Source organism: Petromyzon marinus, chromosome 2, assembly GCF_048934315.1.
Source record: "Petromyzon marinus isolate PM22_M1 ecotype Great Lakes invasive population chromosome 2, UKy_Petmar_22M1.pri1.0, whole genome shotgun sequence".
Taxonomy (NCBI): domain Eukaryota; kingdom Metazoa; phylum Chordata; class Hyperoartia; order Petromyzontiformes; family Petromyzontidae; genus Petromyzon; species Petromyzon marinus.
In genome coordinates, this window is record NC_133668.1 from 12,599,174 (window position 1) to 12,623,263 (window position 24,090).

The window sequence follows — 24,090 nt, forward strand, 5'->3', positions numbered from 1 at the left end:
ACACACCGCACCAGATACTCATTTGAGGCTGAGCCAACCTGCAGGCGAGGGTGGCTCAGGACCGGTTCGCATATCGCTCGCCCACTTTTGATGTCACCCATGGCGCTGGAGTCGTCGCTCCAGGTGCCCGACATGAGATTCGGAGCGCAGGGCGCCAAGCCACCGCGGCGACCAACCTTCACGTGCCGACGGCTCAACTGCGGCGTTTCGTTTGCTACAATTGTAAGCAACTCCGGCGCCTCCGAGCCGCCGTAACGCGTCAAGCGCTGGCGGGCGGAACGGATGTAATTTATTTAATTTGCTGCTTTAAATGCTCGAGGAAGGAGTTTCCCCCCCCGCCAGAGCCTTGCTGCTCGCTGGCTCGCTCCCCCCCCCACCTCCACGGCACCTCCACCACCTCCTCCTATGGCTGTCATCCCCACGCACCTCCTCTACCTCGTCCTGCACCTGCTGCCCATCGTCTTCATCCGCCCGGGCAGCTGCCACGTGTGCAGGCACGCCGTGCCGGGCCGGGACCAGGTAGGGCTTGCCACCCCGCCGCCAGCCAGCCAGCCCGGTTGACTCTTTACGTACACAATGCAGTCCGTGATAACAGCAGTGCCCGCGATGCGTACGTGTTACAACCGGTCCTGGGCAACGGCCTAGGTCGACACGGCCTCAAAATCGGTACGTGGCGCGCTGTGTAAACATCGCCACTCGGGAGACAAAGGCGGCCGGGCGTGGTGCTGGCCACCCCAACCCCCTCGTTCGTGCGCCGTGCCGGCCTTCATAGGTGGTGCTCGCTAACAGCACTTGCCCCCTGCAGTCTGTCACGGCTATAACGGAGGGAGGGATCTTTGTGTGTGTGTGTTACAGCCGCTGCTGGATGAGAGCATCCCCAACCTTTTACGCCGTTGCAGGCAGTGGTGTGTGTGTGTTTGGGGGGGGGTTATTTGACTATACTTCACCACGCCGGTCTGCAGTGCCGGTTGGCGAGTGCAGTTTCATTGCGGCACGTGCAGGACGAGGGGGCAGCATCGCCTAGGATGCGTGTACAGGACCGCGTACTGCCTGGGGCAAGTTGTTAGCGAGCACCTATTAAGGTGGTGCGGATTAATAATATAATAGGTGTACGTGTCTACCGTATGTGATGGACGGTCATCGTTTTGTGTACGCATTTAGAAGTGACCGCACTGAAAACAACGTGGTGAAGTATGGCCAAGTAACCCATCCCACCGCCTGGGGAAGTCAGTAAGATTGTGCTACGCGATAATAAAACAAATTAATCAAAATGGTAATACATCTAATTTGGCCGTCTGTGAGTCCGTGACAGACCTTGATTCGTTCATTTGCCTCTTGACGCAGTCGAGTTGCCTCATTTTCTGACCGGATGGAAGCAGAGGACCTCTCTATGGTGCTGATGATGATGATGAGTCAAAATACAACTTGGTAATTTTAAAAAAAACGTGACGAAACAATCACCATCGTAATCAAACGGGGTGCCCTAGAACTCTAAACGATATTCTCATTCCTCTGCTGTTGTTGAGTCGAGAGTTGAGTCGTTTTGCAAGACGAATTTAAATCTATGTGCAATTGTGGGGAACGAATGAAGTCGTTGCAGCCTATTCTTAGTTCTTTCGGTAAAGTCACGTTGAAGGGAAACAACAAAATAATAAGAATATGAATTACTGCAGTCACGAAAGCTTTAAATCAAAATTCGTTGCAGCCTGTCAACCCTTTATCAGCGCCTACCTTATTACAGACCAATTCAGACATTATTGGTCACCCCGTGCCCTTCTAAATATCAACGTTCATCCTACAAAGTCCCATCACAAGGGAGAAACACAAACAAACAGACAAAAAAAAGTTTGCCCGTATTGAAACGGCTGTGCGCCGCATGGACCCGAGAACCCAATTTCCCTGTACAAGAATACGAGTTAAATACGAGTTAACCGCATGGGTTGACAGCTACGTCGTTGTAAGGGACAAACTGACATTTTTACAGGCGCAATCGGTGGCGATTTATGCGTGAACCAACCCGACTGACCAACGTGGGGAAGTATGGTCAAACAACCACCGTTACCAACGGCGGCATGGTGAAGCCTTCATTCAGCAGTGGCTTGACAAAGAGCTGTACATTACTGTATTGTTATTATTTCCTAATAATAACCGTAATAATGGTCATTAAATGTATCTTCAATGACATTTTTTTTTTACATTTAGAGCGTGTATATATAAACATACTTTTTTTTACCTTGATAAAAAGCACTCATTGGAGCATTTTGCTAATTGAAGATGTGTGCATGCTTGTCATGTCACTCCAACCCAAGGCATATCTTCCTGTCGTGCCCAGGGAGCCTCCATTAATCCAAAAACGATTGAGCCTGAACAGTGCTTGGATGCGCAGCCATGATGCGCAAACAGGTTGTCATTGGACTTGCTGTTCTACATGTTAGGCAATGCAGACAACTCCATTGCTATATCCTCTAATATGCTCAAACATTCTCCGCTCCATCACCAACCAGCACTGAGCAGCGCAGCCATGATGCGCAAACAGGTTGTCATTGGACTTGCTGTTCTACATGTTAGGCAATGCAGAAAACTCCATTGCTATATCCTCTAATATGCTCAAACATTCTCCGCTCCATCACCAACCAGCACTGAGCAGCGGAATGACTGAAGGGTTGTAGATGGACGTGTTGGCGATGCGCCGGTGCAGCATAACACACCGGTCCTCATCAAACAGTCTAACGATGTCGCTTTTGCCCTTGAGTGAGCTGCAGACTCTCCATCAGAAGCTTCCTTAGATTCAGCAGCTGCTTTCTCATTCAAACACGTGACCCGAGTCATAATCTGTTGACGCCACGGTCCACCAAGAAATGATTCCGGAAATGAATCGAGGAACTGTCCGACCAAATCTAGGGCACGAGTCAAATCTTCCTTTGGAACACGGAGCCAATTGCCATCAGGCCTGGATGTTACATGGTAACAGACTGTGAAGCTTCGTGTTCAGCTGCTCATAACATTCGTCTTCAGACTGCTTTGATATCACGAGAACTGATTTTGAGGCACCCCGCAAGATTTTCTGACCGGGGTTGCGAATCACGGGAAAATAAAAAAATTTGGGGGGAAAATTTCCTTTTTTTTATACCGTGAACCGGTGTACTGCCAATACGTTCATATGTACATTATGCGCTGTCGTGGAGCAAATTTTGGAAATGCAAAAACAAATGAATGAAGAGTTAGAAAGTCTGCCTCTTTGTAAGACGGATTTTTGTGTATGTATGTGTGCGTGCGTGCGGTCATCTCCTGGTCCCATGCGGTAGCTGCTGTGGGGGGTGACCCTGCCTGGGCGGCAGCGCGAGCTGTCTCGTCGCAGCCCCGAGCCGACCGGGCCCCAGCGTCTGCGAGTCCGTCTCATCTACGACTCTAGCGTGGACAGGCAAGCACTGCCAGCCGAGCAGACGTTAGCCCCGTCAAATGAGACCTGTGGCACGATTCCGAAAGTTCGTTTTAGAGCACTCGTCGCTGTCGGTCTTCACCGGGAATAGTTGCCGTGTCGGATATTTACAGTTTATGTACAGTAGTAAGACATACACCGATGAGATTTGAGTGTCTGTTCATGCTATAGATTAAAAGTACCATGCTGTAGATGCCAAAACACGCATTGGCTTGTAATCACTAATGCAATATAGCTATGGGTATCACAGGTATTGCCCCAGCAGCTATTCTGCCAATGGGATCGGCTCGTTTATGTAAGTTAGAGACATCCTATTGACTGTTAAGAACATTTAAGTGGGCTTGGTTGGGACACATCACTAAAAGGGATGATGGCTGGTGGCCAAGACGAACGTGACCTTTTTCTTCCCCTCCATCTCTTTCCCAAGTTTTGCCCTGATATTTATTTTAATATTTCCTACATGTTCCTTAAGTTGCTTTGAGATGCCGTGTGATTTAAGTGAATTAATACGTGTAGTGTCAGTGATTCGGAGACGAGGTTTGTAGCAGGCGCACCTTTTATTTATAACATTCAGGGTCTCGCCTGCACACTCTCTACAGTCGCTTAGCCTAGCCTATACACAACACTAGCCGTCTAATACTGACGGCGCTGACTAAGACTGCCAACAACTATCAGGTAGCGCAATATCGAGCAAAGACGGCAGCGATGATGACGGCGACGAGACGAATCCAATCCCAGAACCGGTAGCCTCGAGCTCCCGCTCTCAGCTCCTTTTATGCTACCAGCGCGGCCTGACTCCGTCCCGGCCGCGCGTCCATTCTCGCACCCACTAGCAGGTTCCATGGGCTTCCAGGCGGGGTCCTCCGTGACCCTTGCCCCAGTTCCTCTGCCCTGCCAACACACCGTGCACACTCTCGCCGGCGTGTGTACTCTGTCCACCACAGTTGCCGCTGCTGGACACCAGCCGGTGCTATTACACTACATCTGCAAATCCTCATCCACATGCTTGGTCACCCACTGTTGTGTTTGACATGTTTTTCTTGTTTTTGGACAACTGCAGATGAAAATCTGTTTGAATCGTAAACTTGGTAGCGTGCAGTGTGAGCTGTGTTTGCTTCTTGAGTAACGGTCATAAATGCTGCTAATTTGCTGATTGTGTGAACTGGGCTAAAGGCTGTGAATAACCTTACTTTATTTCCCCGATTGTCCAGTCTTCCAAATGAAAAACGAGACTTCATAAAGGTACGTACTGATTCTGTGTTTTTATCGCAGCATTGACAGAATAGTTTTTTTAAAACTCGAAACTCCGTGCACAATGAACACACTTCTCTGTCGACAGATGCGGCTTTTCCCTGAGGCAGTGGATTACATCCAAAGTGCCTTGTTTGTTCGGAGCCCAGGAGCCAAAATCCTCCTTAACAGGTACCGTAACAGTGTATGAGTAATCAGGAGTGCGATTCGCCTACTTTATGTCGGCTGGAGCATCATACTCTGAGGGAGGCAAATGATCACTGATGATGAGGATTGTATATATTTGAGAGCTTGGCATGAGACTTAGAGCAGATTTTATCTTTAGGCTGATCCTGCCATATGAGGTAAAACGAATTCATTTTCCGGCCATCATTTTTGGGGCGCAAATTCTAAAAATGTTGCGTTTTTTTAATCATTCATAACTATAGACTTGACTTCACTTGTGAACGCACGGCCACTGCTCGTGCAGCGCTGCACCGTATCGAGCGGGCATTCTTGTAATGGACCACGCCTCTGTCCGCCATGCAGATACTGCGCCACCAATCACTACTTCATGAAGCACCGGGACCCCCACCGCTACTGCCAGAGCGCGTGCGCTGAGACGACACGGTGCGGCCCCGTCACGGTGCCCGATGAGCACCTGCAGGTACCTCCCTCCACTCACCCAGCCTCTCTGTCGCACCCCCTGCTAGCGCCAGCCTTGAGCCGTGCTGAAATTCCCCGCGCGCTGAAGGAGTGTGTGAATAATTCTATGCGGTTAATGTGCTTGAGCGTTGGACGTAGCGATCTGAGTTTGGTAGCTGGCCACAACTAACGTCAGTGGCGAGGGATATCGCTCCCCGTTTCCAATCCATCGCCAGCATTAATATATAAATTGCATGCAATTTGCATCCATTCTACAGAATCTATTTGTAACGTTGGAATATGAACCTAGCCGGGCAGTCAAGGCGCACGGCTGTAATCCAGCACTGTGGAGACGAGGGTTGGTGGATCACACACACTATGTGAAACTCTCTTTCTATGGATATCCGTACCCTGGCTCTCAAGGAGAATGTCGTACAGCAAAGTGTGGACAAATATCTGTCGTTTCTGTATGGGATAGTGTTGGCTTCTTGCTTGCGTGGATTTTCTCCTGGTGCTGGCACTCGCAATTGCTCGTGCCGGCTCACCACCTGCCAGCCTTCCAGCTTTTCTGTGGTTCCTCAGCAACGACACTAGATACAATCTAATTGTAAGATTTATTTTGGGCCTTCCCTAGATCAACTTGACTCACTCGCACACACGTGTGTGTGCGTGCTCCGTGCACACTGTGCGTACTGTGTTTGTGATGTCCCCCCCCCAGCAATGCCGCGTGTGCGATGAGGGGGGCCGGAACTGTGGGTCCATAGGCCCCGCGGGCGGGCCGGGCGAGCCCGACGCTGACTACGTGCTGTACGTATCGGCACTAGGCACGGACCGATGCCAGCAGGAGGGTGTCGTGGCCTACGCGGCATACTGCCAGTTGGAGGCTCAGCTCGACAGGTTTCGCACCCATGGGCAGGCCTGACGAGAGGTGGGGAAAGGGGTACATCTGTATCGGAGCTCCAAGCTAAGGGGGGGGGGGTGCCCCATAAATTACACATGGAAATGGATGGAGACCACCAGCCAACATTATCTATCTCCTTGATCACCAAATTTATCTCGATGGACCTGCACTGTGGGATACCACACAGGGGAAACCTGCACACTCGGTCCCTGAGCGATTCAGATGTAACTCGCCACTGATGTTAACCGTGACCAGGAATCAAGCTCTGAGAACTGGGTTCATCGCGCAGTGTACGAATCTCTGCGCCGCCACTCCACCCTGTTCAGGAGCAGTGTAGGAAATAGCTGGACTGTGTTGATCCCTTGGCGTTCTTGGCCACTACGTGATTCATGAGAAGTATGTCATTGTCTCCACCTTGCAGGCCGATTGCCGGCTATGCTAACCTTTGTCCGGACAAGGTGTCTTTGGACGCGGGTGAGCAGCCTGACATGCTATCCACTGTCAAGCACGAGGTCATCCATGCCCTGGTGAGACATGATACGCGCCCTCAAAGCGCGCGCGTCTTCAATGTTCACCTGGGTGAGCCCACACTTACCGAGCTCACTTGGGCTCAATCTCAATAAAACAAAAACTTTGTGCGACCCAGGGTGAAGATAAATCTGCCTCCATTGCCTATGGAACTTTGGGGGTATACGTCTTCTCACTTGGCTGTGGTCGACCCTGCCCCACCAGATTCTCTGGGCTCGTGTGTGGAGGAGGAAGCCGGGGGTTTAGTTGCAAGCTTCCTGGTTGCATCGGATCAACCGTTACTGTCAAGATTTAGAAAGGGGGCTCTCTTGGGGGCTTTAATAGGGAGGAGCCTTAGGAGATGGCACCCGTCGATAAATGACTACCATGCACTACCTTCGCATACACTCTCACACCTGACTTGTTGTAACGAGCAAATGGAAGTATAATAAGCCAATGGTCCTTTTTAAATAGCATTTAAGTATAGGTGGCAAAAAACTGTCGTAGTCCTAAAATTCGGTGGTTTAAGGAACATACAACAGCAACATACATCAGCGCATGATGTGTTCATTCCAGGTTTCTTGTGGTGTGAGACCTACTTCTCGAAGAGGCTAACAGTACCTCAATTTCCAAACGTCTGGAATTTTCTTCATGATGAAGATTACAATTATAATCCGGCGAATAGGGCACCACACATTTGGTGACACAACTCGCCGCATGACACATTCTTTGCATGATTCTATGGGGAGCACATTTCTGGTCTGAAGGGATCAGCAGTTATAGCAACTGCCCTGTAAGCAGTCTGTGCGAAAGTTTTAACCAAATCTTACTGTTCATGCTGCGAATTAAATTTTTCACTCAAACAGTAATTCCTTTCCCGCTGAGCAGAACATCTTTATTCTTGCATGCTGGCCATACCGCCTGGTGGCTTATTAAAGAGTTTGATTAAAAAGCATTTATTTTATTCCACCCTTAATTGCTAGTGTACGTTTTTAAGGAGTCAACAGGATTATGTTTTTCATCAGTGTTGTTCAGTTTAACAGTTTTTTTGTTACTGTGTTCTGTAGTAGATGCCACTTATTTTCAGAGGAAAGGAAATAAATCCTTACATTGAAATTATGGTGATTTATTATTTACATTTGTACTGTTTTATACGGATCTCTCTTGCAAGGAACATGTAACTTCGAACAAGGAATTTACGTTTTAAAATTTGACAAAATGGCCTACTCTTAATAGTAAATATATATTTATTTTATTGATGTAGTTCGTGCACTATCCATGTGGTGAAGCATGGTCAAACAACCCCCACGACCGACAAGGCGTGAGGAGGCCTTCATCCACCAGTGGATTGGCAAAGGGCTGTACGTAAATGTATTGTGTTTTTGTTTAAGAAAAATCTCTTGCTTCTGCTGGTGTGGTGAGCAGGGCTTTTCAGCTGGGCTGTTCGCGTTTTACCGGGACGATGACGGCCAACCCTTGACCCCGCGTTACGGAAATGGCCTCCCGCCGTTCAACGATACGTGAGTGCCACGGGACACCACGACCAATCCCGCATCATGGAAATTTCACTCCGCAAGTAAACAGGGCACAGATCTGTGAGGGGATCGGTGTCCAATTCTTAACAATCATGATGGCTGTTGAATCACGATCAGAACTTCTTAGCACTCGCTACTTTCCTTACGCAACAGTCATGGAGGTGGTTTTACAACGGATCTGCGATGTGTATTCATTAGATAGTAATACTTTACAGCTCTTTGTCAGCATGGCTATTTTGGAAAGGATCATAAACAAATTGTGTTTTTAAAATGACTTGGCTACAATATGCAAAGCTTTAAATAAGGAAATACTGCATTCTTTAAAAGTGCTGCTGTAGTTAGCACTAAATTGCTTGGAGATTGGTTGGCGAGCGAAAGGAGAACAAAACGGTTGTAGATTATTTTGTAAATTTTGTTTTTATTTTCGTGTTTAGACTGTGGCTGGGTAACGGTGGTGTCGTGCTTTGCGCAGTGTGCTACGATCCTGTTTATTCCTGACCGTTGCATGCAACACCAGTGTCTTAAGTGGCATCTGAATTACCTTGGCTGTGTCTGCCATCGTTCAAATCGGCCCTAACAGGAATAATTGGTGTGCTGTGTTCACCATTCGTACTGGGAAGACAAAAGCGGCCAGGCAGATGTCCTTCATAAAAGGCTAGTTAACAGCACAGCCCAGGGAGAGAACGCCCCCGATAACGTGTCCACCACAGAGACGGAGCAGTGAAATCGATCAATTGTCTCTTGTGCAAGGACCAGGTGGATTGCCACATCACCTCGCCGGACTGTAAGAGATGGCAATAGCTTAGGGGTGCCTTCATCCATCAGTAATTGATCATGGCTTCTGCTGATGATGATAATGAAGTATTTCGTGTTCAGCAGTGTATTGATCTTGTTGGATAATGATGATTATCTGCATTGCCTGGCATTAACCATTAGGGTCCGGCAGGGGATTCATCGTGGCTGATGTTGGAGATGATGATGGCGGTGCGCAGTGCGGCGTGACTCAGGGCGGGTAGGTAGGTGGTTGTGTGTGCCATGTACTGCTGGCGCAGGACGGGGTTGTACCAGTGGAGCGAGCGCGTGGCACGGCGTGTCTCTCGCCGCTGGGCCGTGCGAGGAGGGGAGCTCTCCCACCTCGTCACCCTCCTCGTGACTCCTCGCGTGGTGGTGAGGAGTCGCTCCACTGTCTCATTACACCTGTTTTTTCCGACATGGAAAAATCCACTCGTACCACTGACATTTTAAGCATGGCAAATAGAAAATGTAATTAGTGTTGAGTTATTTGTGTGCAAATCTAAGTCAACAGGATGTGAATGCGGCTAAAATAAATTGTACACCTATACGGAAGTGAGTGGGGTTTGCTGTGGTTTAGGGCCTTGGGAGTCATTGGTACACATCGGTACACAGAAGATGGCGCTTAGAAACTGCCTACAACCAAATCACCCTAAATGCGCCTAATCTTATCAGATCTCCAAAGCTAAGCAGGATCTAGCCTGTGAATAGTTTGAGACTGCCTGCGATTACCGGTGCGGACTGCACCGGTAGTTTCAATAATCGTAGATTGTATCCTGGATAAATATTTTTCAGCCCTTTATCAATCCTCTGCTAGAGGAAGGGCCTACCCACGCCGTCACGCAGGTTGGTGCGGGTCGGTCCGGGTGGAGAGGCCTCGATCCGGTCCAGATATCACTCTCCACCAATGTTAGCTGTGGCCGGGAACTCTTTCATGAGTAAATGAGGAGGATAATTGTCGCTGTCCCTGGCGGTGCAGGAGGAGGCACGCGAGCACTTTGGCTGCTCGCGTCTCGAGGGTCTGGAGCTGGAGAACCAGGGGGGATCTGGCACTGAGCTCAACCACTGGGAGAAGCGGCTCCTGGAGGTGAGTGGCGCACGTTCATGCAGACTCACTGAAGGATTTCTACTTTAAACCCTCCACAACAGGATAAAAAAAAAAAAGTTCAATTAAAGGTGCAGCCCTGCAATGGCTTGCTCATGTCACTGCTGGCGGAACGGCCTCCATTAGAGGGGGCTCTGGAGAGCTCTGGAGAGCCCCCTCTAGGAGGGTATTTGACCTACTCTTCCATGCTGGTCAGACTTCTTGGAAGAGGTTGGATTACCCACACTTTATCCCACCATATGCGACCTGCCAATCGACTACCTGTAGTGAATCTGTTGTGCCATAATAAGGCGCTGTAGGAAGCTGACTTGCCACCCCGCTCACGGGCCGACAGGGGGCAGCCGAGAGAGAGCAAGGTGGGTAGGGGTTGACCTAAGGTCAAACCCCCGCCCCTCCGTGACCGGAGGTTGACACCCCAGACCCCCCAGGGGCTGGGGACTGAGGGGGATGGGTGCCCCCACCACTTCCTAAGACCCCTTAAGAATCAAAACCCTCTTAAGACCTTCCAAAAGGTTCTGGAGCGGGGGGTCATGAGGGGAGGAGTGACCCCTACCTGGAGATAAAAGGCCGGCCCTCTAAACGGGCCGGGCAGTGTTCGCCAACCGAAGCTTGAAGACATCTGAAGACCTGAAGACTGGACCAGCACCCGGGGACCCTCAACCGAGGCTCTCGTTAGAGCCGGGTTGTAGCGGAGCCGAGGTAGCTCGGACACCCTGGGACCCTCCCCGAGGCTCTCGCTAGAGCCGGGGTTGCAGCGGACCAGGGCGAGTCCCGTACCTCGGGGTGGGTCGGTCGGTCCAGTCTTCCCCTAGCCGCCGTCGCAAGGGACCAGCGTGTCGCGTAGCCCTGCGTGTGTATGACACGCTAGAAGGGAGACTGTCCTCTCCCTTAGGCTAGCGGGTGGAAGGGGCCATACCCCTTCGTGTCAGAGTAGTGTTTAACAGAGTGTTAAGAGTTGTTACAATAAACGCGTTGCCTCCAGCAGACGTCTCCGTGTGGTTAGTTCTAAGATGCAACATACCCATTAATACTGCTGGGTGGACAGTTTCGGGGGGGGGGGGGGTTAAGAAACGTGCACCACTGGTTCAACTGCCATGCTGGGAAACCTGCCCAGTGACCTTTGGGTGCTAACCATTACTCCATGGCAGCATCCCACATTTGTATTAAATATCAAAGCACAACACATTCTTATATTCGTGCTTACTTTATTTGCCCTTTGAGGGAAATTCTTTTTTTGCGACTGAGCTTGGGTATGATGAAATGCAGTGTATTTTCAAAGGCAATATAATGATGATTTGTTTTTGGGTCAGGCCACGCGCTAGTGTGATGCCAAAATTGTCATAAACCCTCCACCACCCGACAAGACTGTCACATTTACAATGATGAAGAGCTCAATGCAGTTTGAGCGTACTGATTCGGTTATGAAAATCCTTAAGCCACCGGTGAACGTTATTGGTCAGAATTTGATCTGTGTGCGTATGTGCACGTTTGTCTGCTCGTGTGCACACGTGTGTCTGCTCGTGTGTTTGTGTGTGTGTGCATACGTGTGCTGTATCTTGCGGGCAGAGATGATCTTCCAAGCGAAATGCTGAGGGAGGGTGGCGTTTGTGCACAGACTGCCTTATATGACATCATAACAACAGTCTGGACCACTGGACGGGTTCCGCAGGATTGGAAGGATGCCCTGGTGGTCCCCCTTTTTAAGAAGGGGGACCGCACAGACTGTAACAACTACAGGGGCATCTCACTCCTCAGTGTGCCGGGAAAGGTCCTGGCAAGGATTATTCAGCATCGCCTTGCCAGGCACGCTGAGGAGAGGCTTGCGGAGCCCCAATGCGGTTTCAGGAAAGGGCGGTCCTGCACAGATGCCATATTTTCTGTCCGTCTGCTACAGCAGAGGTGTAGGGAATTCCAACAAGACCTACATCTCTGCTTTATTGACCTGGTCAAGGCCTATGATACCATCAGTAGGCCTGGGCTCTGGGTCGTTCTTCGTGCTTTTGGAGTACCTGACCCTCTGCTCACGATCATTAAGGACCTTCATGATGGTGAGCGGGCCCGGGTAAAACTACGTGGCCGGGAGTCAGAGCCATTCCCTGTACACCTTGGGGTGCGACAGGGATGTCCTCTGGCTCCTACATTATTTAACATCTATTTTGACCACGTAGTTCGTGAAGCCTTCAATAGCTGTACCGGGGGAATCTCCATATGGTACAGATATAATGGGAGGCTAATCGATGCCCGGGTGCGGTCAAGGGATGGCTCCCTATTGCTCAACCACGTTATGTATGCTGATGACTTGGTAATAGCTGCTCAGTCAGAGGAGGAGTTGGAGACGCTGCTGCTGAGACTGGAGCGTGCCACTAAGAGGTGGGGCCTTACCATCAGTCCCACCAAAACCAAGCACCTGCCTGGGTATTTTGTACCATCGGACACTCCACCCCCACAACTCCCAATCGGTGATGGGGCAGTTGTGGAGAGAGTGGAGAGTTTCCCATACCTGGGCAGTGTGCTTATGACTGGCACCAGTTTAACAGCAGAGGTCTCACTCCGAATCAGTCGAGCGGCAATATCTTTTCATCGGTTGCGTAACGCTGTGTGGAAGCTACCTGGTCTGTCGCTCCGCACTAAGCTTCAGGTCTTCTCGGCCACGGTCATTCCCTCCCTTCTCTACGCTTGCGAAACGTGGACCCCCCTAATGGAACATCTTCGCCGGTTAGAAACATTTAGGCTGGCCTGCCTACGATCCATCCTGGGTTTAACCAGACTGGATTGTGTGAGGAGCTCACAAATCCTTGAAAGATCTGGGCAGGGTCCCATCGGTGAGCTCCTCCGGCAGGCAAGGCTGCGATGGCTGGGTCATGTAGCCCGCATGCCCAGCCACCGCATGCCGAAACAGCTTTTGTTTGGCCGGATTGAGGGGGCTAAGCGGGCGCGGCACGGGCTAGAGAAGAGATGGAGTGATGTGGTACAGGAGGACGTGGAGCTGAGTGGACTTGCCGATGACTGGTACCAGCGGTGTCAAGATCGGCCTCTGTGGAGGAGGCTCGTGAAGGATGCTACTGGGCAGTTGGAGGCAGTCGCCCTCCAACAACAACGGAGGGCGGAGGAGCGACGCTCACAACAGCGAGCGGAGCGCCGGGTGGCTAAAGCACAGCAGGTTGGCACAGTAGGGGGCACAGGTGGTGCATCAGCCAGTCATCTCAGTCAGTCGACCCGTGGCACCTGGGTCTGCCCCGTGACCTCCTGCCAGCGGGCGTTCGACACTTCACGTGGCCTCAGGGTGCACATAGCCTGGCACAAGCGTCGTGGTGACGTCACCGCCACTTAGTGGCGAATGGCGGTTGTTGTTGTTGTTGTTGTATCTGCAGAATGTGGGGAGAGGTATTGTCGCGGTTAGCGCTGCGCTACAAACCCGGCAACCCGAGTTTGATTCCCGCTCACGGCCAACACCAGTGATGATTATCTGAACTGGTCCGGGACCTCCCTTAGGTCGACTCAGCCTCAAATGAGTCACCACTAGGGAGACAAAGGCGACCGGGGGTGGTTGCTGGCCACCCACCCCCTCGTGTACCGTTCTGGCCTTCATAGGTGCTCACTAACAGCACTTGCCCCAACAGTCTGTTAAGGCTATATGAGGGATCTTTGTGTGCATGTGTGCGCCGTGTCTGCAGAATGAAGCAATGACGGGCTCGCACACACAGCGCCGCATATTCTCGCGCTTCACGCTGGCGCTCATGGAGGACACTGGGTGAGGTCCTGCCCAACTTCCCCCACCTCGACCGTCAAATAACAACAACGGCCAACAGTCATCCCTCAGTGGCGGTGGCAATGCCACGATGCTTTTGCCAGGCTAGGTGCACTTTGAGGCCATGTAAAATGACAATGACTCCGCTGAAATGAGGTTCGGGGATGGGCCCCGGTGTTATGGGTTACCAGACTGAGACGACTGACAGATGCGCCACTGCCATATTGTGGTGTTTAAGCCACCGAGTGCTCTGCTCAATGTTGTGCTGCTCCTCCGCCTGCTGTTGTGTCGAACACAGCAACGTAAGGGAATGTAGACTCATCACCTGGGCCAGCGCTACAGTGTTGATGGTTGACTGCTTGGTTTTATGCGATGCATCGGTCTCCTCATTCTGCTGCTCCTGCTGGCGTGAGCAGGTGGTATCACGCCAACTACAGCCACGCGGAAGCCCTGGGCTGGGGGAGGGGCCTGGGCTGCGTGTTTGCCATGCAGAGCTGCAAGGCCTGGATGGACCATCGCAGTGACAGGTGCGACTTAGTTTCACATAACTGCCGACACCTCCATTGAAACTATGGTTTGGAATTGTAAGCAGAAGGCAGGTGTCATGAGCCATCGCCCCTCCAACGAGGTGCTCGTCGTATCAAATGTTGCCGCCACCTCGTTTTGCAGTTTTGAGTTACGGGGGTGTGTGTGTATATATATGCATGAGAAATCAAAACTGGGAGGTAGTTGGAAGACTCGGAGGGACAATGCAGTGTTGAAGCAGGCAACCCCTGAGATTCTGGTATTTTGATTTTCGCCATCTGTGATTTAAACAGTATTCTCAAGTGTAATGAGCCCGTTTGCCAATGACTGCACACAAACGTTAATTTAGTCTTCACAGGATATATTCCAACTGAGGACTAAAAGAGTGAATTGGTTCGTAGTGAGCACCTACCTCACGAGCAGACAACTAAGTGGATGAGGTAACCGTACGGGTCTCAGAACTACTTCTCTGACGTCATCTTCTAGAGGCCATTCTCTAACATAGGGGTGATGTGCTTTTTGTGAGAGTTCCAAATCACAGTGTCTTCGCCTTGTGTCATGATGCCGATAGCGCAGTATGATTATAATGGAGATAAAAGGCAACAAAATCGAAACTCAGAAAAGGGCATTGGCTGGAATTGGAGGAATTATAAAAAAAAATTATTTCACCAGGAAATGAAAGAAAAACAATTAAGACAACGTAAGATGTGGGTTATATTTGCAAGGATGCCCTGGGTTAAATTGCAAGCTTAATTTAAAAGATCATACAGGTAGAGCGAAAACATAAGCAACGTAACTCTGAAAAAAACCCCACAAGAACCAGGGTAGAATTGGACAATATGTGTACTAATTGTAAATTAAATCGCACAACTAAACCAAATATCAGTCATAAATATAAAAAACAGGGGAGGTAGAAAGGTTAAAAGCAGTGGCATTTTCATGGTTAATAATTTAATTCGCAGGGAATGGCTTCAAGGAGCAATCAGAATGCAAATGTATTCCAGCTGCTCGGTTTTTCATCAAATAAACTGCGGATGCTTAACTTTTTGTTTTGTAGTGGCTTGAACGTGGCTCCGTTCTGTAAGGAGGTGCGCGGCCACCCGCTGCGCCTGGGCTGCGGGGCCGGACGCTCAGCCCTCGTGTTATGCAACCTGCAGCGCTACACCAACCCGCTGCCCACACACTACCAGGTGGTCTCGCTTACAACGCTCCCTGTCGTTTGTTTTGTGTCCGGTAAGTGGCTTCACTCCAGAGAGAGTAAAGATGTGGGTGGCAGGGTGGTTCAGCAGTAATACGTGTGCCTCGCAGCAATAAAAAATATGGGTTTGATTCGTGACCGGGGCGCTTTTCCGCGTGAAGTTTGTATGTTATCCCGATGTTCTGAATGGGTTTGCTCTGACATCTCCAGTTTCCTCCCATAGCTAAAAACTCACATTTTCATTGGTGTTGGCCAAACATTAGAATGCAGGACCCCCATGAAAAGGTGTCTTCGGATTCGGTGTGGCTTTCCCTGGTAAAGTAAGAGATAAGCAACTGCTTGCTATACGAGTCTGACTTGTGAGCCAGCTGGCTCATAAGTCAGAATGCTGAGCTGGCACAACTAGAAGAGGGGTTATCTGATTATTGAAGGATTTGATTACGCTATTAATTATCTTTTCAATTTGATATGAAGATAATTGTAAACACACTCTTACAGTTGTTGCCTATCGGTCATCCAATCTCTTAGATGTCCTGCGCAACTCCGTTTTCACGTGGTAAATGATATCCTAGTTTTAATTCGCAAATATGTTGTTACATTGGACATCCCGTGCCAGTATTTGGACTTTCTGCCGGGGGTGAGCTCCGCGGACATGCAGCTGTACGGGGGCCTCGTGGAGATCGCCGATTACTGCCCCTTCAGCCAGGAGTTCAGCTGGCACGAAGGCGGCGCCTTCAGCCGGGGTTCAGCGTGCCAAAACCCGCGCAACCAGCCCGGTGAGCACGGCACAGCCGCAACCAATCCCCTCTTGTGTAGCTCTACTACGTGTTGTCGGCCTGTTATTATGTATAAAACTGGAGAGGGTTAGGCTTGTTGATGGCTAGTCAGTGGTGAGCATCAGGCAGGTGGTGACCCTCTGGCGTGGGTCAGATGAGTCACCGCATGAGTGTCAAGTCACCTCGTACGTAGGACTGGCTGTGGACTAGTTTGATATAAAAACAAATGGGCACTATTTAAATCTAGATTTGAAGTTTTCGTGACTGCAAGGATTCATACTCTTTGTTTTTTATTCGGTAAAGTCACGTAGGTAAAATAAAAATAAAAGAAAACAATTAAATCACGACGTTTCGGAGGCAACAAAAGCTTCCGTCTTCAGATGGAACAGTCACAGCAAGATCGCTGCATCAAGTGGGGAGGCTCTGAGAGCCCCCGTGCAGTGGCCCACCGGATCCACCGCACCCTCAACATAACAAAAGACGGATTAACTTAGCCCCGCACCCCATCAATGTCCCTTACTTGGCTCCTCCCCCCCCCCCCCCAACCTGTATTTAAGTTCGAGGCTCTCAGAGCCTCCCCACTTGATGCAGCGATCTTGCTGTGACTGTTCCACCTGAAGACGGAAGCTTGTGTTGCCTCCGAAACGTCGTGATTTAATTGTTTTCTTTTATTTTTATTTTACCTACGTGACTTTACCGAGCACTATTTAATTAAGGCATCGAGTCACTGCTGGAGAGAATATTAGGAATGGAATATGTGCATACAGCTGCAACTCGTGCAACCAAAGTCTTGCCAGCAGTCACCGTTTGCATCATCGCGCTCGTTCTCGCATTTGTGTTCCCACAGACGAAAGGGTGAACTACGGCCTGGAGACGTACGGCCAGGAATCTGCGTGCATCGAGCAGGGCTCCACGTTCCACATGCAACGCTGTGGTCACAAGCGCGCGATCCCGGACTGGGGCAGTGGCTGCTACCGCGTACGACACGGCTAGCACGCAGCCTTGTGTAGCACGCAGCCTGCTCTCCTATACTTCCGATACATGCCATCACCACTGATCCTCCAATTGCTTCACACTACTTAAACATTTTTTCCCCGATTTGATCTCAATTGTGCTTTGGGCCTCGTGTCAGAAGACCTCGAATGGATTAATATACCGCGTAGGTTTTCGTAATTGTGCTGTCTAGCTCTCCGATGTGTTGTTGGGTTATACCCCGAGTTATTCGGCGAGATGTCCGACATTTCGCTCCATATGCTGGGAGCTTCTTCAGGAACTGCATATCCAGTATCTGAACATGCAACCCAAGAAACGCACTGTCGAGCAATCCATTCGGATCTCCCGCAGGTGACATGCTCACCGAAGGGGGGCGTCACCGTATGGATTGGTGGCATGGACTTTCCGTGCAGCCACGCTGGCCAGGCCATCCGCGTGGCAGTTCGTGCTGGGCAGTGGCTGCATGTGGGCAGCCTGCGGTGCCCGCCATGCTCCGAGGTGTGCCCAGCCTGCCCGCCTGACATGGAGCCAAGGCCCGGCACCACACGCCAGCTGGAGACAGGTGCATGATGGAAGTCTGTTACGGAGCACTGTGGCAAATTGCAGCACTTAAATTTTCATTTACTTGGTGGGCAGCAAAGGGGGCAGTGCTGCAAAATCTATTGCTTTACTCTACGTCTATGCTTCCCGCAAACCACTTGGCGTGAGGTAATCATTCAAAAGTGGATTTGACAACAGGATGTATGCGTTCCATTAGTAAGAGGTTGTTGCTGATCACACCATTGCGTTGCTCTCCTTTGCCACAGATGCGTGTCCCAGCTTTTCACCGGGCTTGACCGCCACTCTGTGGATGCTGCTGCTCAACACCATCCCGCACCTCCTGGGTGTCCTTTGCGTCGAACTCTGACCACTCTCGCCTCGTTTAACCATACTTTGCCGTTTGCCGTCGTGCGATTGTGCCACCCCAGCACTGGCATGCGAATTGGCATTAGTACACTATTGGTCCAGCATGTGACGGTGAAATCGATGGTTACCCTCAAGATGCACACATAGAATTGTGCGTGATAATTTTTTATAAGCTGTCAGTCACATTTCAACTAATGCTTCATTTTGATCAACACGAGGCATAAAAATGTAAAGGTGACCACGACCCCAAATTGTGTCGATAAACTCTCTGGGGGAGGGGGAGCAAGGAGGGTGTGTATGAATTGTCTACGATGTATTTATGCCCATGGAAACTCCATGTGATGCTTTGAGCCGTTTTAGGTTTCCCACATTGCCTCTACGGAGCACTTTCTGACTGAACACAGCTGAATATGGTACAAGTGTCACACTTGAATTTTGAGCAGTCACCAATGCCAACAATAAAGACTTCCTTCCTTGGAGGCTCTGCTCACAAACTTGTCTGCTCCTGCTGTTCAAGCGATGATCTCAAACTCAAGTTCAGCTCAATGCTGTTGTGGTGCATGCTGCACCAACCTGACCACTACCAGCTCAGATTAGAGCAAACCTCCATTTGTCTATCTAACCATGTTCACACTTTGACCCACTAAACTGCAAATTCCATTCAGCATTTAATTATTCACCCTCAATTTAATTCCATGACAAATGCATTCAATCGCACGTGGAAGAATTGGTTAATTTGTGCATATTTATAATTATTTTCAATCATGCCATTAGTTGGAATGAATGTAATCTCTTAATATAAACGGATGTTTTTCACAATCATTAGGTGTGCAGCTTGTAACCAGTTAATTTGTACCAATGATAAATTGGTAAAATTGAACATACATGCTGTGGTGTCAAGAATCATGTTTGAGAAACCCACTTTAGACTCCGAGTATAGATGCAAACCATTGGTGTTCGACAACATAGACACTGCAAAATCAGGGCATTAGTGATTATACTCCATTAAGCGCAGATTTTTGGGATACAAACTTAACGTCCGTGGCTGTTTCTTTATGTTGATCATTTAGTGTGCAGTAATATAATACTACCTCAGGTAATTATCATTTTATCAATGGCTTTGAGTTGTATAAGCACTTTAGTTTTATTCAATTATGGAGGTTTTATGGCCAACTTACCACACCAGTCACTTGGCATATTAAATCTGTATCAATTTGGGGTGGTATAATTACATTTCCAGATATGGCATTTTTGGGGAAGCTCATCATGATCATAGCTGACAGGCTTTGACAATGCTGTAAAAATGATCTACCAAGAAGCTTTAGAATAGTAACCAAATTAATGTTTGTAACAACAGTTGTCTATGTAATGTATACGATGGAATGAAAAGTATTTTGACAGTGTAATAAAATAATCCAAGTAATTTGTCAACAAAACTGTGTGGATATTTGTTTAGTTTACTGTATAATATTTATACATATCACCAACTTTAAAGCATCGGTATAAAAAACATCACATCCTCTTACAGTCTCACACAAGACAATTGCAGATTTGGCATGAATTTATGTCCCGGCATCTATCACACCCAAACTGCAAATCACCAGCTGTTATTTTGTGGCAGATACAAGTCCCAACTGGTGAGATGGTTTCTTTAAAGGGCAGTAGTTACCACAACTGGCATAGCAGTCAAGTATGGAGGTGGTACAACTGCTCAAGGGGTGATGGGCTTTGACGGTGAAACTTGGACAGGGACATAATTGCACTAGGGCCCACGCCAACCACACTCCTCCACTGATTCCCATCCGACCCAACACTCCTGCCGCCCATTGCAGAATAAAGAATTTTTAAAAAAATTCAAAACGCCTGCCTTGAGCTATGACCATCTATCCACCCTTGTGTTGCCCGCTCAGTGCATTGTAAACCAATTAGGACGCTTGCGCTTGGTTTCCAGGATTCGCTTCCCAGCGTCAGTCTCCGAGGTGTTCTCGCCCTCGTACACCACCACCGTCTCCATGGCAGGTGCACGGAGTGGCCCACCCTCCTGTGCTGCCATGAGCGCACGGATTTTACGTGTCTCATCCATCACGCGATCGTAGCAGAATCCGCAGAGCACGTGCTTCAGCTTCAGATTCCCGCACTCGGGGCACATGTCCACGTTGGTCTGTGGGATGGGACACAGACACACGGATGGTCATGGATGTCACCGGAAAGTGGTTTCTGTGGAAAGAAATGACTGAGAGGAAACGCCAATATATGAAAAATATATTGCGATCACGCCCCAAATTCGGAAATGAGTATTAAAATACGCTTATTTCAGAATTTTTATTTAACCTGGAGAAATCCGATGATCTATGAAGCTCTTTTTCACAGATGTTCAGTAGGGGCAGGTCAGAAAGATAAATAACAAACAATACAAAACACGATTGGAGTGCAAAGTATAGGAAAAGGAAGCAAATCACTAAAATAAATACGTAAAATAGAGTATACAAGTACAAATTTATAAAATATCAATTCCTACTGATTTTTCAATAATAAATGCAAACTTGGGGAAGGCAACAACGGTCCCAGACCACAGCAAGACAACACACAGCCCTTCAATTTCACATTAGAATTTAACTTTTCACATTCGTGTCACAACTGCGGTACTTTGGGCTTATCTGCACATCACGCAAGCTCACCCTGAACTTGATCATCTTCTGAGGGTTGCGGCGCCGATCGCGGTTGCGCTCGATGGTGCGGCGGTTCTTGGGCGCTGCCATCCACAGGAAGGGGTCATCGAGGAACGAGATCGCTGGTTCCGAGTCTTGCTCCAGGCCGGACAGCGCGGGAAACACGAGCACCGGAGCTGAGGGCCCACAGGGTGAGGTTACACAATGGTCGGCACCATCAACCAATTAATCCTTAATGTTCATACAAACATAATGACCTTTGTTGTGTTTGAATATACCAGGGGTGGCGAATATATATCCCACAGGCTGGACGTGGCCTGCAGCTTCACATCACGTGGCTCGCAGCCACATTCGGTCTACCACTTTATAAAAATGGCCCACAAATTATACTTATTAATCGCTGAAAACATCTTAGGTCTACTAACAAGGTACTCAAGGGGATTATTTTCAACCAGACAACTGCTTCTAATTTTAGCCCAATTCAGTCACTGCAAGTGCCTATTGTAGTGACACCGTGGACATGGAGTAATTAAATCGATTTGGGTGGAAGAGCAAGATGGATTGTTGCTGTCCAAGACCTAAAGGAATTACGATGACATGCATCAAGTTGATGATGGGCTATGGCTGACGATCCATATGTCTTAAGAGTTTATATAATGCGTAATACAATACAGTACGACTTTTTTGATGAACAGGGCCTCATCCTGAAGGTGGCGTGCCATTACCAATAACATCTGACAACCCAGCAGTGTTTATCAAGGCTGAATGGTAATGAAATCTAGAATGTTTAACACGTAGGCTTTCGCGGACCAATATCATCCATAATACAGTTTTTTTGTGTTAGATCCCGTAAATGTCGTTAAACCCACCACCATCCAACACAGCCAATGAATAAGGGTTGTCACGTAAACAGAACATACCAATTCGTCACTTGTACAGCACACCGGTGTGTTGGAGAGCCAAGCCACAACATTTACAATCTGAGTACGACGTTTCGCCAGTAATTACAACTAGCTTCATCAGGCGACAGCCAGATTTGTGGAGAAGTCTAACTGTTTCGTTCCTCTTATTGAGGCGTAGATGTGATGACAATATTTGTACGCTCTTCTTGCGAAAAGTGGGGGGGGGGGGGGAGATTAATGAGTCAACGTACATTATGCATGCCCATTATCCGAGCCAATTGATCTTGTACTTCCTGTCCAGTGTGTGTACTATTATGAAATCTAGAATGTTGAAACGGGTCCAGAGTTTGTTTAAACAAATGCTGTTCGATGTTTGCTCGGAAGACATAGGTTGATGAATTTGTACCATATTTTATCCGTACCTGGAGAGATGAACAAAAGTTATTATTTCAATACACACCCACACAGTATGTTGAAGTTTTAGCTAGTTTTGTGACCACCACGCACAATACATTCATTGCAGGCTACTGCGAGGCTACGTTGTGGGCAGCAGAGGGCATTCTTGCAACATCAATTATTGTACTGTACTGTGATTTTACGCTGTCACGTCTAGATTCCTGTTTTCACCATCCTGCACTGAACAACGTGATAAAAGTACGTTCAAATAACTCCCACGACCCGCAAGGCGTGAGGATACTCTGATCCAGCAATGGATTGACAAGGGCTGTACATGTGCACCACCAATAACGTCGCCAACACCATACAATGTACATGCATTCGCTCCGAACTCGTGAGCAATATATACTGCACTCACAATGTGTGCAAACAATACCACTCCCAATATACAGAGATGTCAATGAGTGTTTTACAGTGGTCTCCTTCCCCAAAAAGGCAATTAACCTGCTTTTAAATAAAGGTCCCTGTGCAGAGAAGTAGCTAATACTCGAGCCAAGGTCACGCAGGCCTTAGCCGTGGTGATAGAAGCCCTACCGAGCGAGGAGGCTGCCGCCCGGCAGAGCCAATAAGGACAAGCCGGTATCAGGGTTAATGTTAGATGATGATTCCGATCACTCTCGTGTGTGCTGACTGATATTGACTGGTTGTAATAATGGTGGTAGTAATCGCATAAGTGGTGATGATTATGGCGGTGATATTGGTAGTAGCGCTGGTGGGTGACAGCTGCATATTGATCTCGAGTTAAGCATTGCAGCGCGCTTTAATATTAGTCGAATATTCCTGGCCTGGTGGCTCAGCGGTAGAGCGAGTGGCTCTAAAATCGTGTTACGCGAGTTCAAAACTTCGAATCCTGGTTGGGGGTTGACTCGGGCAAAACAGTGCAGTACCACTTTGAGGGGAAGTCAATAGTGGTTGTCCTATCGATAAAACTTGCCTCCTCCACAGTGAACCTGGAATATCCACCACTGGCACTGGGCTGAAAACAGGATGAACACCGCCTCGATATTAATTTGAGCGAGACATCACTTGGACTTCTGACCACGACTGACAACAACGATGATGATCGATAACGACAGCGGTACCGATCAAACACGCGCCCGCTGAAGCACTCCTGCAAACAACAAGAGTGAGAGGACAGCAGGCGAGCTCGCCGCACCGGGTGGGTGGTGAAGCCCGAGCATCTGCAGGAGCCTTGCTTCCACGCAGAGGAGGGACGAGGCGACCCGCTGCAGGAACCCCGCCATCGCCAACCCAGGAGCTGGGAGATCGCAGCGACTTCTCCCACCTCCTCCACGTGCGAGCTCCTGCACGCCGCACGCTCCTGATTGGTCTACCCTGGGCACGTGATGCGGCGGCGCGTGACGCCACCGTTGCAGCACTTGAAGGCGGCCATCTTTCCTAGGGAGGCCCTTGCGTCGCTTCTGACGGGGATAACGTTGAGTGCAGCAGGTTTATTAATGTATAACTTAATCAATATTACTCTTTGGTTCTTTCGGTAAAGTCAAAGAACCAAAGAGTAATTCCTGCAGTCTCGAAAGCTTCAAATCAAGTTTTAACCAGTATTATTGACTGTTTACATTATATAAACATTTCGTCGATTTGCTTTCGTGTTTATACTTCCCTCTATATGTTGGGTTGACGTTTGAAAATACCCCGTACAACGTGAAAAACCCTGCAAACGGTTAACATTGAAAATGATTTCCCCCCCCCCTACGTAAGATGGCCGCCGCGGGTCGCAACAGTTCTAAAACGTTCGCCCGTTG

The 24,090-nt window shown here is 49.0% G+C and overlaps 3 protein-coding genes across 4 annotated transcripts in view; 1 reads left to right on the top strand and 2 right to left on the bottom strand.

Moving 5' to 3' along the window:
* LOC116947137 (voltage-gated delayed rectifier potassium channel KCNH8-like) overlaps positions 1-232 on the bottom strand; it is a 186,658-nt gene extending 186,426 nt beyond the window's left edge. Inside the window, exon 1 of one of the 2 annotated variants that reach the window (XM_076070038.1) lies at positions 177-232. Coding sequence is in view for 1 of the 2 variants with exons in the window: in XM_076070034.1 (XP_075926149.1) it covers positions 39-134 (96 nt within the window). In the remaining variant the exon portion in view is untranslated. Of the gene's footprint in view, positions 1-38 lie in introns of both variants that reach the window. The other variant, XM_076070034.1, reaches the window with a different exon arrangement.
* On the top strand, positions 184-19,736 carry LMLN (leishmanolysin like peptidase). Its single transcript, XM_032962521.2, has 17 exons — positions 184-519; positions 3,306-3,421; positions 4,651-4,681; positions 4,779-4,861; positions 5,219-5,336; positions 6,033-6,211; positions 6,637-6,742; positions 8,148-8,242; positions 9,310-9,424; positions 10,029-10,136; positions 13,829-13,905; positions 14,319-14,429; positions 15,485-15,617; positions 16,242-16,401; positions 17,249-17,379; positions 17,746-17,956; positions 18,201-19,736. Exons 1-17 carry the CDS (start codon positions 406-408, stop codon positions 18,299-18,301), a joined length of 1,989 nt encoding a protein of 662 aa, XP_032818412.2. The 5' UTR covers positions 184-405; the 3' UTR covers positions 18,302-19,736.
* A 1-nt stretch (position 19,737) lies between these two features.
* On the bottom strand, positions 19,738-23,662 carry MRPL32 (mitochondrial ribosomal protein L32). The gene is made up of 3 exons (XM_032962559.2): positions 23,484-23,662; positions 20,979-21,145; positions 19,738-20,461 (listed from the first exon to the last, which is right to left on the bottom strand). Exons 1-3 carry the CDS (start codon positions 23,569-23,571, stop codon positions 20,207-20,209), a joined length of 510 nt encoding a protein of 169 aa, XP_032818450.2. The 5' UTR covers positions 23,572-23,662; the 3' UTR covers positions 19,738-20,206.
* Positions 23,663-24,090: the final 428 nt, after the last annotated feature.